This window comes from Cyphomyrmex costatus, unplaced genomic scaffold, assembly GCF_001594065.2.
Source record: "Cyphomyrmex costatus isolate MS0001 unplaced genomic scaffold, Ccosl1.0 scaffold5, whole genome shotgun sequence".
In the NCBI taxonomy this organism is placed as follows: Eukaryota; Metazoa; Arthropoda; class Insecta; order Hymenoptera; family Formicidae; genus Cyphomyrmex; species Cyphomyrmex costatus.
The window spans coordinates 4,887,248-4,901,459 of record NW_017279267.1 but is presented as its reverse complement, the minus strand read 5'-3'; the positions used below and the strand labels follow the sequence as shown (position 1 = coordinate 4,901,459).

General features: G+C 39.2%; 2 protein-coding genes across 2 annotated transcripts in view; both read left to right on the top strand.

Moving 5' to 3' along the window:
- The window catches only part of LOC108778313 (uncharacterized), a 37,055-nt gene extending 33,669 nt beyond the window's left edge, over positions 1–3,386 (top strand). Inside the window, exons 21-22 of the mRNA XM_018545450.1 lie at positions 913–1,289; positions 3,047–3,386. Coding sequence (XP_018400952.1) covers positions 913–1,289; positions 3,047–3,338 — 669 coding nt within the window. The 3' untranslated portion in view covers positions 3,339–3,386. The remainder of the gene's footprint in view (positions 1–912; positions 1,290–3,046) is intronic.
- Positions 3,387–11,429: 8,043 nt separating this feature from the next.
- Positions 11,430–14,212, top strand: part of LOC108778341 (protein trachealess) — an 84,063-nt gene continuing 81,280 nt past the window's right edge. The window contains exon 1 of the mRNA XM_018545496.1: positions 11,430–11,725. Coding sequence (XP_018400998.1) covers positions 11,430–11,725 — 296 coding nt within the window. The remainder of the gene's footprint in view (positions 11,726–14,212) is intronic.

Below are 14,212 nucleotides of genomic sequence, written 5' to 3'. Positions count from 1 at the left end.
TCTCCCGCGCGATTGGTCTTTCGGACCAACGTGAATTCCGTCTCGACTCACTTCGTACCTACTATCCGTTATACGAGAAATAGAGAGAGAGAGACACACAGAGAGTATACCGACTTATATATAGGCTAGGTTGAAGGTTGCTACTTGGTATGCGGATCGCGCTTTTCATTACCGGAGGCTCGTTCCCTCCGTCTCCACCGTTGCAAACAGCCTAAACCTACCCTTTCTTCCACACAGCAGCTACCCTTCCTCTCTCGGCTGTCTGTCTACTACTCGACCACTACCACTGGCATTTTCGCCAGTATTCGCGCCATGCCATGGTACATCCCGTAGTGCAAACGTATTTGATACGAGACGCGTACACATCTGTTTCGTGAAAATATATTTTGGTTTTTACTTTTGACGCGTTTATGTGCACGCGAGTCAGATCTCGCGGAAATGCTAATCTTACAAAAAAAAAGAAACGTTCGTTAACATATCGCGTGGCGATCAATTTAACATCGAACATTCCTGCCTTATTCTCGCTTTTCCACCTTACACCCTCGTCTCTCTTTTCACCCTCCCTATACTTTATATAATCGTCTTATACGCTTTTCGATGCCCTCCGGTGACGCGCAAGAGTGGATTATACAATATTCGATATCGTGTCCTCTCGGGTATACGTCGCCACTTATCAGAATCTCGCGATCCGTCGCACGTCGATCGTTTCATTGTTCGCTTAAGATTTCTTTAACCATCTCGTGATCAATAACTTGAAATATTACGGTAACTCGGAGACTGCTTTAACAGATTTTTTATTCAGAACGGTGTGCACTACCTATACTACAATAAATGCTGAATGATTTTTTTAACACTTAACACCACACCCTGTACAATCATCGTACTAATCATCTCATGACGCTTGTGCTTCAGAATGATGCGGTGCTGAACGATGTAACGACGGAAGAGATGCACTGTGGAAAATTCACCGGTAGTCCCGCGAGCAATCACACGCAAGAAGGTGGTTCGCTCTCCGACAGCGGAATCTCCGACAGTGGAAGCGATCAAGAGTTGAGCGAGCGCGAGCGCAGATTGGCCGCGCTTCGGCGACTTACGCGTAGCTTAGAGACCCAACTGACACCGGGTAGCGAGGTCCTGACCGACCTCTGGAAGAGAATCGAGTACGCCGAGACTGAGCTACGCGATTTGCAGAAGCAGTGCAGGGAGCTCATCATGCGTACGCATGAACGGGCGAGCATGGATGTGCGTGCCATCAAACGAACAGCCAGCCAGGTTCATTATCCCGCAGAGTAAGTACCTACGATCTTTGTTCCAAATCTCGATTCAAATCCTATTCAAAAGCATGGAGAACACGATCGATTCGGTCCTAAATTTAAATCATCGATATTATACGTTTCGTCCCCGACATCATCCACAACGAGGTGACAATCGGAACCAGATCATAAATAAGCAAACGAGTGCCGAATTTACTGAAACATTTGAGAATGAGGCTTCGCTGAGAATTTAAGAACTGCCTGCTTATACGCTCACATTTCATTTGCATAACGTCGAAATGAGAGGCGAAGAATGAAGGCGACTATTTAGAGGTGGGGACGCGCGAGGTCGTTGGTCCTGCGTTGGGCATTAAGCGGTTACTCATTTGAATATAAGAACTTTGCCGAGAACACTGCACTATTTCTCACAGTACACTCTGAATCTTTGAGAGTGAGATTTCACTCCGAGAAACGTGATAGTTGCGCCAGTTCCGCGAGAGTGAATCTCACTTCACTCTCTTTCAAGGAGTAAATTTTCTAATCTAACAAAGTCAGTTTTACTAATTAATATCTCGCGAGCGACGCTTTTTTGTGCAAAAACACGTTGAATTTCGTCAAGAATGGATATAAGATAGCTATAAAATTTCACTCTGCAAAAGGAGAGAGAGAGAGAGAGAGACTAGATTGAAAATTAACTCTCGCTTGGAGTGATTCTTCACTCTCTAACATAAGTGTGAAAAAATTTGCTCCAGCCGAACTGACGCAACTATAAGTCTCTTGAAACTTTTAGGAGTGAAATTTCATTTCTAAAAGTTTAGAGTGCAGTGCACAGCTTAAAATATAGAAAAGTTTATATCATAAAATAAATAACAGTCTTTCACAAATCGCGAAATTTTTGTGTTACATTGTTTTGCGTTATTGGCATTCAAAGCATAAAGCTGATGGAATAATGTATCATCATCGTCTTGTAACCTGGTAAAGCGGCCGTTTTTATCTGTCTCCTCTTATTTGTCGAATACAATCTCATGATGTTCACCACAATATAATTACAGATTCCAATTATCACCACGGTGTATCTCATTTAACTTTGTTTTAAGGATGTTTTTATAGGGACGTTCAATCACCGCTCGGTGGTGACGATAATAGGTTTAGTTTTCGCGGGCGTGAAACATCTGCCGCACTCTGAGTCATAAAAAGAGATATAAAAACTCAGTACCATTTTCTTCGATTGATGGTCTTCCGTTTCTTTTTTCTTTTCTTTTTCATCTTCTTCTACGACTGTAAACAGCTAGGATTTTAATGAAACACAGTACGTTTGAAACCTTCTCCTACCGTTCACGAATTAACGCGGGAATTTGCAGAAAAGTTAAATAACCATACACTTACGTAATGCTAATGGAGGAATAGGGCAATGCCAGCTGTAATTGCAAGTCCAATCTCGCAACTTCCAAGTTACGTGCATGCATCTCCAAATTGATTTTCCGACGAACTTTGCTATTACCGGTTTGCTCGTATTATCGTGACCCGTGGGACAGCATAAATTAATTTTCGCGAACTCCTACAAGTTTCTCCTCCAAACAGTTAGTCAAATATATGCCTGACTAACAGGTTAATGCATTATTTAAGAAAACGAAATTTACGTTATACGCGCGATATAAATAAAATAATAATGTAAACTGAGCCGCGCAAAATATAAACATTTTATACTATTAATACACATGGTAGCCGATAATATTAATAAACAGCACTTACTTCGACCGTCGAAATATTTTTTTCTTCTCGTATTTTTTTAGCAAGCGCAAGAGAACTATCGGTGGTACAGACACGTCGAAAGGCGACACAGAATCGGTGTCGACGACGAGAAGCGAGACTAAAGACGACCCCAATGGTGATGGCAAACCGATTTCCCAGAATTGGGTAAGAATCAAGCGAATCGGCAAAGCGGCAAAATTCTCTTTTGCCCTTCTGACCGTCTTTTTCGCTGCTATTATTTATTTCTTGAGACCGTACTGTTGCGAGGCTGGGAACACACTAAATCGGTTCACGCTGCAAGTACGCTATCCTAGGGGACCACCGCCGGTATGAGCAGGTATTACGGCAGGTATTCGAAAAATATCGACGTCAAGGATCGACCGATTTTTGACGAAAATAAATAAGATGTGTATATTTGTTCCGCATCGAGAATCGTCATTTAACGATCCGATCGAGGCCCGCGGCGTAAGGCTGTCCGTGGATTTTTTTTAGCAAGCGCGCGCTATCGCGATATATTGTTAATAATAATTTTAAATTACCTGTTGAATTTGGCAATATGCGTTCGGAGAGATGATTTGCCGGCACTCGAGTGACTGATTTCTTCACTGCCTTATATGCATATCTTTATGTTTTATTCATTTATCGCCGAATCAATTTTATCGATATATTTCACAACTTCTGACCATAAGTTATCATGACGTAAAGTATCTGACGTAATAGAACAATGAAGAAGTTTTTGTATACGGAAATTATGAATATTCTAATTTTAAATCAATGAGTATTTATTATATGTATATTTTTACTGAAAAGAATGATAGATTCGTGGTCGAGCAATTGATTTACAATTTTTATACAAACAGTCTGGCAACGAATCTCAAACGTCGCAATTAAAGATATCCTGTTCTTCGATTTTAATATTATCATGTAAGAACGAGATGCAACGAAACGTACGATTGTGTTATTGATGATGATTTTCTTATCGTTCTAAATTGTGCGCGCCAGCAGCCTATGTTATTGTTGAAGTGTATAAATATTTATTTATAGATATATATATATATATATATACAGAGATCATATATTATATATTTTACTCATTATACATACTATTTTTCTTGGAGGATAATGTTTAGTTTTCCTCCCGAAGAATATAAAATCGAAAACATAGAATGGACTTAACAGACTTTTTTGACGGACGGGAGTCCATTTACATCGAATTTTACTTAGGGAATGGTACTTGGATTCCATACTGCTAAGCTTCCTATTTGTTCCAAGTATTCTGCAGTATTTTGCTTGTAATATCGTCATTTTTCCTCAACAACTAATATTTCTTTTAATTTCTTTTATCCTGCATTTTCGAAAATATGTGAAACATATACACACGCAAGCTGCATTGGATATTTACGCTTTAAAGTATCAGATGTCATGAATTTTCGAAAAACCCGGCTTGTGCATGCAAATTTTCCTATCAACATGTGCATGATGATTGATAGTTTGGCTTTGTATAAAAAAATTATTTTAATCCAATTGTAGTAAAGGGATTTATTGGTTGTTCATGCACTATGAATAATAATGAGTATAGCTTTACGCATTAATAATTTAAATGCATGTGTATACGTGCACTCTAGCATTTATGGCATGCATTTATGTCATTCCCGAAATATTTTACACCTCCAATTTCTTCTTTTGTTTCATATCAATAACAATGTGCATGCTATTGACGATATTTATCTAGTGTCATATCCGATCGGAAAATATATTCGTATATATATTTTCTTTTAATATAATCGAAAATTTTAGGTTGTGATATATCTTGGGAATTCTTTGATCTTTCTCATGTACGATTCTTTAATAAGAGAAAGATATATACGTTTGAGACTACTAACGACTCGTTAACGTAATTAATCAGAATTTCTCTAATTGTAAAAATGTATTTATCAATTTTTTTCAAGATGTGTCTTTAATATTTGAAGGCACTTGTATTTAAAAGTGAAACGGTAGCTAATATAAATAAACATAAAGAGATAAATGGTAAGCGAAGTTTGTGCTAAAAGGCGAAAATTATTTTTCCAGAAAGAAAAATAATTTTTAAGAAAGTTTTTCAAGAATACCGAGCTTTTGATAAAGTGATATGTGGACGTTGTAAATTGTCGAAATCTATTTTGTAAAGTTTTTTCGAGAAAATGTATGATATAAAATTAATGTAACAAAAGCACAGCCATTCTGAATACACATGCGCGCGATGCGAAGTAACGAGAAATACCTTATGGTCAATCATTGAAAGCTTACAATTTGCACGCGATGCTTACTGTGTAAGCGCTCCAGAGTAATGACTCCGATCCATGCTTGTGCAGATCTTAAGCTTCTCATAAGAGAGGCGACATCGTCGGTAAGTCCATCTGGCATTTTGCGGACTACATAGAGATAGCGAACACAATCTGTGTGTAAATAGAATAATTACGTAAGGTAACGACAATTTGATATCGTTTACACACTTTGTAAATATAATGCCATAGTAAAATATTGTGCCCGTGTAATAACACGAGGAAACAGCAATATTAACGAAACATATCTCCTTTCTTTCTTAGAGTGCCAATTATATCAAATTATCGTTATTTTGCATTATCCATTTTGTGAATTTTTACTTTATACTGCGAAAATTTAGTACCTCGACCTGCATGAATGGTAGTATGGTCGTTAACATCTCACTTTTTTTCTATGTAAGTACCATGTGCTACAAATAGCAAATATAGTAGGCAGTTTTGTTACGACTGCCTAAAAAAATCAAAGTATTTACAGTGATGCTTAGACTCGATAAGGAAATGAGCTGCATTAAATAGAGATACAGTTCCATTCAGTCGATATCTCTTTAATGAGAAATAAGCCGAATACATTTCTCAAATCTCGATGCACTAGCCGTATTGATGAAAACGGAAGCCCTTCAGTGTACACTTCGTTAAAGTATACTGTGCTTTCTCGAAGGTATTAAAGAGAAAATAGAGAAAGAAAGAGTTGACAAGATAATTAAAGACGATACTTTCGCGTACGTCTTGTGTCGCATCAATAAATCGCAAACGACGGCGACTATAATATCTCGAATAACGAATGTTGAAAAGGTCGAGAATGTGAGGGAAGCTAACAATGCGTGATAAAGAATACGTCGAACTAAATGTTCGTGATTTTTTTATGATCAACGCGTGAAAAGTAGTTTTAATTGAAAGTGAAGCTAAGATTTCAGTCTTTCCACGATCTTGACTATCGTCTTCGCTATAACGGACGTTGATGTTATCAGAAATTTAATACAGTTTTTCATTATATCCTAATGAAGCTGTGTTAAGCAAGTCTTTTTTTTTCTTCACGATTTTTAGATATCTGCGATCGGAGAAATAGTTCCTTCCGTCTATTAAAGCCGGGAACGTATCTTACTTTCGCTATTTTTCTTCTACAAGTTTTTAATGATTCAATTGAAATTTGGATTGAATTTAACGATGAGAAAGTGACTGATTTTTTTTTTAATTGACGTAAGATAATCACTTGATTATCTTGTTAGACGTAATTTACGTAAAAAATGTTTTACTCGTTATTTTAACACCAACTAGAGATATGCAGAGAACGAGTATTGAGTGAGGATTTATTGGATAATTATATAGTTATCCAATAATGAAGTACATACGTACTTACATTAGAGAATGGCAATTATTTAATTGCCTGTTAGATGGACGGAATGTCAATCGCATCGAATACTTTTCGATAAAATATATTAAGATGACAATTATTGTTATACATATATCACAATGGAATTATTCAATGAAATGAAGATCTCTGACTTAACAAGAAAGATAATGAAACTCAATAATAAATGTGACTTTGCGCTTACTTTAGAATCATGGCGATTTAACATGGAGACTTACGCATATTGCATTCATATGTGACTGTAGTAGTATTTTATAAATAAACGTTAAAATAATGGAATATCACACACACCGCACAGACTGCTTACGCAATGTGTTACTTAAAGTGCTATTGAAATCTTTCGTCTCGTATTGATGGAACTTGAAGGAATTAAATATCATCATCAAAAAATATCAATTAAAATTTAAGAATATTTCGCGAACTGCAAAAGCAATGCATTTCATTGCAACAATAATTGTTTTAAGTAACGCATTTTTAAATACACTTTCGTATCACGAGGGCGCGACACGATTTTTAATCTGCCTTTACGAAATATGATGACGTATATAAAGTACCTGAAAAATCAAAATGCTACTTATAGTATACCTATTCTACATTATCTTATGCGGTTGAAGGAATACTTGATAATATTGTAACGATCGTGTCACGCTTATCATTTTATTGAATTTATATTTATCTATATATTATATAGATTATTAGATATATATGCATGTATCTTTTTTATTATTCAAAGAAGAGAATCGTATGGTTATTGCGATGTTCTACAAAAAAGAGTTATAGAAAAGCATTCAATTTGATAAGTGCGAACAAAGTATTACGATATTCGGTATTTTCGAAAACCATCGTTTAACCTTTGCGAAATTAATGCATTTTTAAAATTGCTGTTTCAATCAAATCAAATGACTCTAATATTGATTAAAATGACAAAAAAAAATCGGAAAAAATGGTAAAGATGGTAAAAATGGTAAAACTAATATCTGAAATGGATCTGTAAGAAACGATGGTTTTGAAAGCCGGGGTAAAATTATATTAGCGATAATATTCTTAGTACGTAGATGTGTAGCAACGCTTCTACTTGAGACACGAGTGAGACAATATTCAGTAGAATATCAGCTGCCTGATGAAATGGAACAGGGTATAGATAAAAATTAAAAATATTAATATTCATTTACATAATTACTCGTCCACATCGTGTTTAACGCTCAAATGGAAGCGGTGATCGAAATCTATTATATATGCTAAATAATTGTTTTATTCACGTTTCGTGAGCTATTTCATAATCTTTATTTAGTTTCTTCCTTCAAAGGTCGATATCTCTGCAATTCTGACTGAAATTTTGTTGCCAGTGACAACAAGACTGTCGCGGTTTTCAGTAAACTGCAATATTTTTTTTTCTCAAGTTTAACTTCTCAAGTGGAAATTTTCACTTTTAGTATATTTTCTCGAATATTGCTCACGCAATAGTGAAGTGCGTAAATAGCGTTACTTTACAATTACTAGAGATTCAAATCGTTTCCCCTTCGATATAAACGTTGCCAAGTTTATGCATCTCGATATAATCGCCAAATTGGTTTGCTCAACTCACCGTGCGATTACCTTGCGGTGCACCGACTTTCAGATTTTCATTGCACTTTGCTGCATGAAAACGAATCACTTGTACGGTTGTAAAGTAACGTCCGAAGGTTATTAATTTTTTTTTTCACAATTTCAAGTATTATACTACATTGAAGTATTATACTACGTTTTAGACATTTCAAATAAAATTTGAATTCTTATTCAGAGAAACGTTTTGTATATTCCATGCCTTTGATACATCCTGTGTGAAAATCCCTGAAATGACTCCTATTGTACCGTATAAGAAAAACGCGCGTGTCATTCGAACGTAATGTATGTCGCCAATGACAACGTTCGCGATCGCGGCGTATTGCCGAAAGTTCAATGATACGGCGCACCGCGCCGTCAAGTATATCCGCAATAATAATGCGCCTGCAATTGATACAGAGGTACGATGATTGCCGTGTTCCTACGTCCGTTTGCGGCGGCCTTAGTGAAGTCAGCGCGAAGGTAGGGATATTAGAGGTTAAAGGGCACACCCACTATGTTATTACGACTCACACCTGTACCCACGTGTGGTAGGCCAGCGTGGAACAATTTTTCTGCTTAAGAGAATCTACTTAATGGTACGACGTTACCTTCCTCTCCCTTCCCTCTCCCGACAACAATAAGTCGAAGTTGCAAGTAAATTATTATCACCCGCTCTCTACGAACGAATATCGCGCGCGCGCGCGAACGTAGCGGACTTGATTATCACACGGTCGAAAATAATGTGTTGCAAAGATAAAAAAAAAGATAAAATTATTTAGCCATTCTTCAATAATGACTTGATAATTTACGAGATAATAAAAATGCAAAAATTACGTGTCCATATTTGAGAAGAAGATTTGTTCTAAGCGACAAACGCGCGCGCGAGCGGGGACTGAATTATTTTTTACGGAAAAGCGCCTCGAACACGAGCAAATGGGCCGCATCTTACTGCCGCTCTATGACTCCTACGGGGTTTATTCGTCCCTTCTTACTTTTGGTCGTTTCCTCTCTATCGTCGTCTTACAACCCCTACTTCAACTCCGGCTTACTTAAGCAAGCGAGGTCGCCTCTCCGCCCACTCTGGTCGGAGAGTCACCTTGTCTGGCAAGGGTTGAGCGCTGGGCGAGCTGTAAATTACCAAGAGGGCATTTTGATTAAATTTTTTATGGTAGTAGACCGGTTACAACTCGAGGGACTGACGTAACTCCGGCTGATTTAATGTGTACGTTACAGCGTCGCTTTTATTTACCATTCGCGCGGCGAATCCCTGATTAGAAGTAATAATTCCAAAGCTGTCTAAGCATTGTATCCAGTAAAAGAAGTAACACAGTTGCGCGATATAATTTGTCGCGGAGCTGAGGAATTAAACACAACAGGAAATATATTAAACCTCTCTCGTCTTTTTCATCACGCGGTTAATGGAATAAAGAAGGAGGAAGATCTCGATTCGAATAATTATTAAGCATCATTTGTGATTATTACTAACATTATCGTTCTTTGTCTTTTAAAAAAATTCATATTCGATGGTAACAAGTAGACTCTACAATCAGAATCTGATTATAAGTTCTGACAACTTCCGCTTCATGTTTTTTGCAAGCTCATAATTGTCATAATCGTACATGAACGAATATTAGAAGTCAGGTTAAAGAGAAACAGAGAATGTATACTCCTTTCTCTCGCAGGACCATAATTGCCTCATGGCTAAATTCTGATTGTAGGTTGTTTCTAGTGACAAGTAGTACACTACGACATGATCTATTTTGCTTAAAGACAAGATAAACATTCTCGATTTACCGCGTATAGAAATAGACGTACACGACGGGATGAATGGATAAGCTCACTCTCGAAATCTTTCGTCGCTTATGAAACGTCCCATTAAGAGACGTGTTTAGTCGGAGGCCACGGGGGCGAGGTGGCTCAACAAGTGTTACGCCAAAACGAGCTTGCGTCTCTACGGTTCCGTCGATCCGCGACGCGCTTGTCCGCCCCGCGCGTGGTCAACGGGGGCGTTTCCCTCCTACCCGCGATATCGCGTGGCATATTAATTTCATCGATATTGTTTTTCTTCCACAAGTGCCTAGTCCAAGTGCTCGGCTCTCTTCATCGATTGAACATCTCAAGCACAGAGATTGAATTTAAGAATATAAACATAACGTAAACGTACATGATTATCCCTGATGGTAGACTCGACGTCTAATCGCTCCTTATTACCTGATAAATATCTGAAGAATGTAATAGCCTAAATTCTAAAGATTAGGGTTAAAACGAGCGTATCGAGACATTTCATTATGCGGCGGTGCATGAAATAATCTTCTCTCAGTGATAGCAACGCGGAGCGAGTTCGATAGACTCGCAAAGAGATATCACATACAGGGAGGAAATACGAGAGAGAGAGAGAAAGAGAGGATAGCGTATTCGCGTTCGGACGCGCGCGCACGTGGTCGCGAGAGGGTGAAGTCTCGCGGCAGGATAGAGATCGGGGGGAGAAAAGAGGATCGGAGAGGGAATGGAGGCGGGAGGTATTACGCGGGCGAGAGTAGGCTGAGGCTCCGCCTCCGCGAGGTAACTCGGAATACGGCGCGTCATTCATGGCCGAGCTAAAGGCTGCGCCACTGTTCGGGTCCGTCCGGCTGCAGCAGCGGCTCACCAGAGGATACACTACGGCGCGGACACCTGTCTCCCCCGCAGCATCCGCGTTCGCCGTCGCCGCGTCGTCACCAGCTGCCACGCCGCGACGATACCCATGCGTTTATCACGGCGTCCAGCACGACGGGTGTACCGCGTGCCGCGAGAATAAAGTACCGGTCGATGGTGTGCGGTGCTCGAGGAGTTCGCCGATCGTCAAGCCCTCCCGTCCGGCGCAGATTTCCGTCGACGGGAAAAGGCCGCCGGCGTACCGGTACGGGCCCGAGTACCGGTGCGGGCACGGGTGCGGGTTAAAGACGCGAGTGACACGCGCGCACAGTGTGCAAGTGAGCAGTAGCGTTTGAGTGAATTATTGGGGAGAGAGAGAGAGAGAGAGAAAGAGAGAGAGAGAGAGAGAGATATATATATATATATAGAGAGAGAGAGAGAAAGAGATCAAGAGAGTGCGTGACTGACGTCGAGACGACGGAAATACCACCGACATTCGTGGTGGAAGGGTGGCGGATGCACCGCGGAGGCGGAAGTGCCGGAGGCGCAGCCGGGGGTGGTATCGTCGGTGGTGCCGGCGGAAGTCATCGTGCCCTCGAATTGGAGCATCCGTCGGCGATGCCAGGTGCACCTGGTTTCCATTGGGGGGCCATGTTCGCGGGTCACCACGCGGCCGCTGCCGCGGGTATGATGCAGCCCCCCATGTCTACGGGTGGTGAGTACGTGCCAACCGCGGCGCATCATGGTCCCGCTCATCCCGCAATGCCCATGGATCTGCATGTTCATCAGGGATTCCCCTATTTCCCTACCAGGTTGGTGTAACATATATCTTGGACATTTTTCTTGCTCCGAAATAAGCGGGTCTTTGAAATATTCACTTCCTTTATCGTCCAAGGTTTCGGCAACTTTCGTAAAGTAGAGCATATGCGGGGTGGTACTATTCTTATAAATACTTGTGTCTTTCACTGAATACGCGTTCGAATCTGCAAGTTGATCGTAGCTGTAATTGAATTTTAATCAAAGGAATAAGTTAATCCTGCCATGTCTCTCGTACGGCATTATTTTCTTATACACGTAGAAGAAAGAGAAAAAAGATACAGAAAGAGAGAGAGAAAGTTGAGTGGTCTTCGTAGAAACTAGAAAGAACGACATAAACTATATTACCGCAAAGCCGTCGCATCTACCGTCGCCCAGTCTAGATGCACCGGCAAATGGAGAGGTCGCTTGTCTTAGCCTCAGTTGTTTGCCTAGTCAATATTTCTTCGTTGGGGAAGTACTCCCATATTTACCCATTTCAAGCAAATACTTGGAAAAGTACTAGATATTTTTTAATCCACATATGAGTATTCCGTTAATATCCCGATTGACGTCCGCGCGTTTATTAATTATCATCGTTTGCAAGATCAAAAAATTGGTTTTCTCAAATGATATAATCTTACAAGAAATTAGCTTACGTTCAAAAAGAATTATATATATGCATAATATGAATGTAATTTTAACGAAACGAGATGTGCGATATCGAAGCCTTTATTTCAAAACACGGATATCGTTCTTTCTTAATACGAATACATATAACATATATACGATCTCCATCGTCTACCGTAATTATTAACACTCCATGCCGCGATGTATAATCGCTCGGAGGAAAGCAACGCGTAAGAACAGTTCTTGTAATTATACTCTTCGTGTGCTTAATATCCCGGCAAATTGTATTAAGATTTTTTCATCTCGTAACTACTAATCTGCTCGGAGAAAATACGAAATACACATATACGCCCAACTGAATTTGCGTCTACATTTTCGATTGCGCGTTCACACACACTCGTACATTTATACATATAAACATACAATATATTTTTCTCCGGGTTATCTCTACGTGAGAAATCTAATACAATGTCAAAAATCAGTCAGACTTGAGAACATTGATATCGATAACGATAACTGATTTGGTACGAGATGTTTGCTCGGTCTTTGCCACATATATGTGAATATTAAAATGCATATTATTATTATTATTATTATTATTATTATTAATCTTGTATATAAAATGCATGTATAGGTGCACATATGCCTATTCAAACCGCAGTTACATTTTTAGCTAGTTAGAAAGAAATTTATACAAAAGCTTTTGTAAATTCAACGTGTCAATGTATGTGATAGCTAGTTGTATCAATGGCGAGACTAAGCAAATTACGTGCTAATAAGTACCGGAAAAGAACACCCGCGGTGGATCGCGAGGGGAGTGAGAATGCGCTAGACGCGAGGCACACGCCCGGCAAAAAACTTATTATAATGCCTGCCTCGTACGAGTTATTAGCATTCCGCTATCAATTATCCTGCTCGTCGTACTTTCGATGTCGAAGCAACTAGTAGGAACGTCTGTCGCTCTGTATTTATAAAACGTATAATCATACCAGCTATCGTAACAAGGAAAACCTCTAAAGGGTGTTCCGAAATTTGTGACGTACGAAGTGAACTCTTGCGAGAAAAGAGGCGAGGATTCCATTATTTCCTTTGTCTTTAGAAAATGTTTCAGATGCGTGATATAACTTTCTTCAAATAACGATAAACGTGTATTTATAGAGAGATACAAGATGAAATATATTTAATATAATGTAGACTGATGTGAAAGCATTTGAAAAATATTTTATAATTTATCCAGTTTTATCATTTATAAATACAAGTTTTCTACTGTTTCTCTCGAAAAAAAAATTCTTTACTTTCTAGAGATCTCGGGATCTTTATTTCTCAACACCCAGTATATGACGTAGTGACAGCGCGAATGACACTGACATATCGTCTCGATACGATGCCACTCGAGAAGTACGTATTTGGATCACTACGATTTTAATGCTGTTATTTAATTCTCTTCTATCCTCCGCGAAAACGATGCTGATTGCTCTAACATGATTTATCGACCAATTATGTCATAAAAAAAATTATTATGTTATACACGCGAATAAAATCAATCAAAAATGAATCGATCTATTTTTGGATGAAAAAAAAACACGGGCGTACGAATTTTTAAACGCGAGTAAAATTTTCTCGCTATGGTGAATATTCCGTTCGATGACTCGCGCGCGTTTGTCCATAGAAATCATCTTTTCACTTCGCGCTCGCTCGTTCGTTCGAGAAACACACCGCGGTAAAACGGTTGTCGCGCACCACAGAAATGATAATTTAACGAAAACTGGTGGAGCATTTGACACCGATTCGCGTCGATATGAATAAGAAGAAGCGTTTGCTTGTCAAGTCGAGCGTTAGCGGCCGTTCCGAATCGTTTGCCACAAAAGACTGCG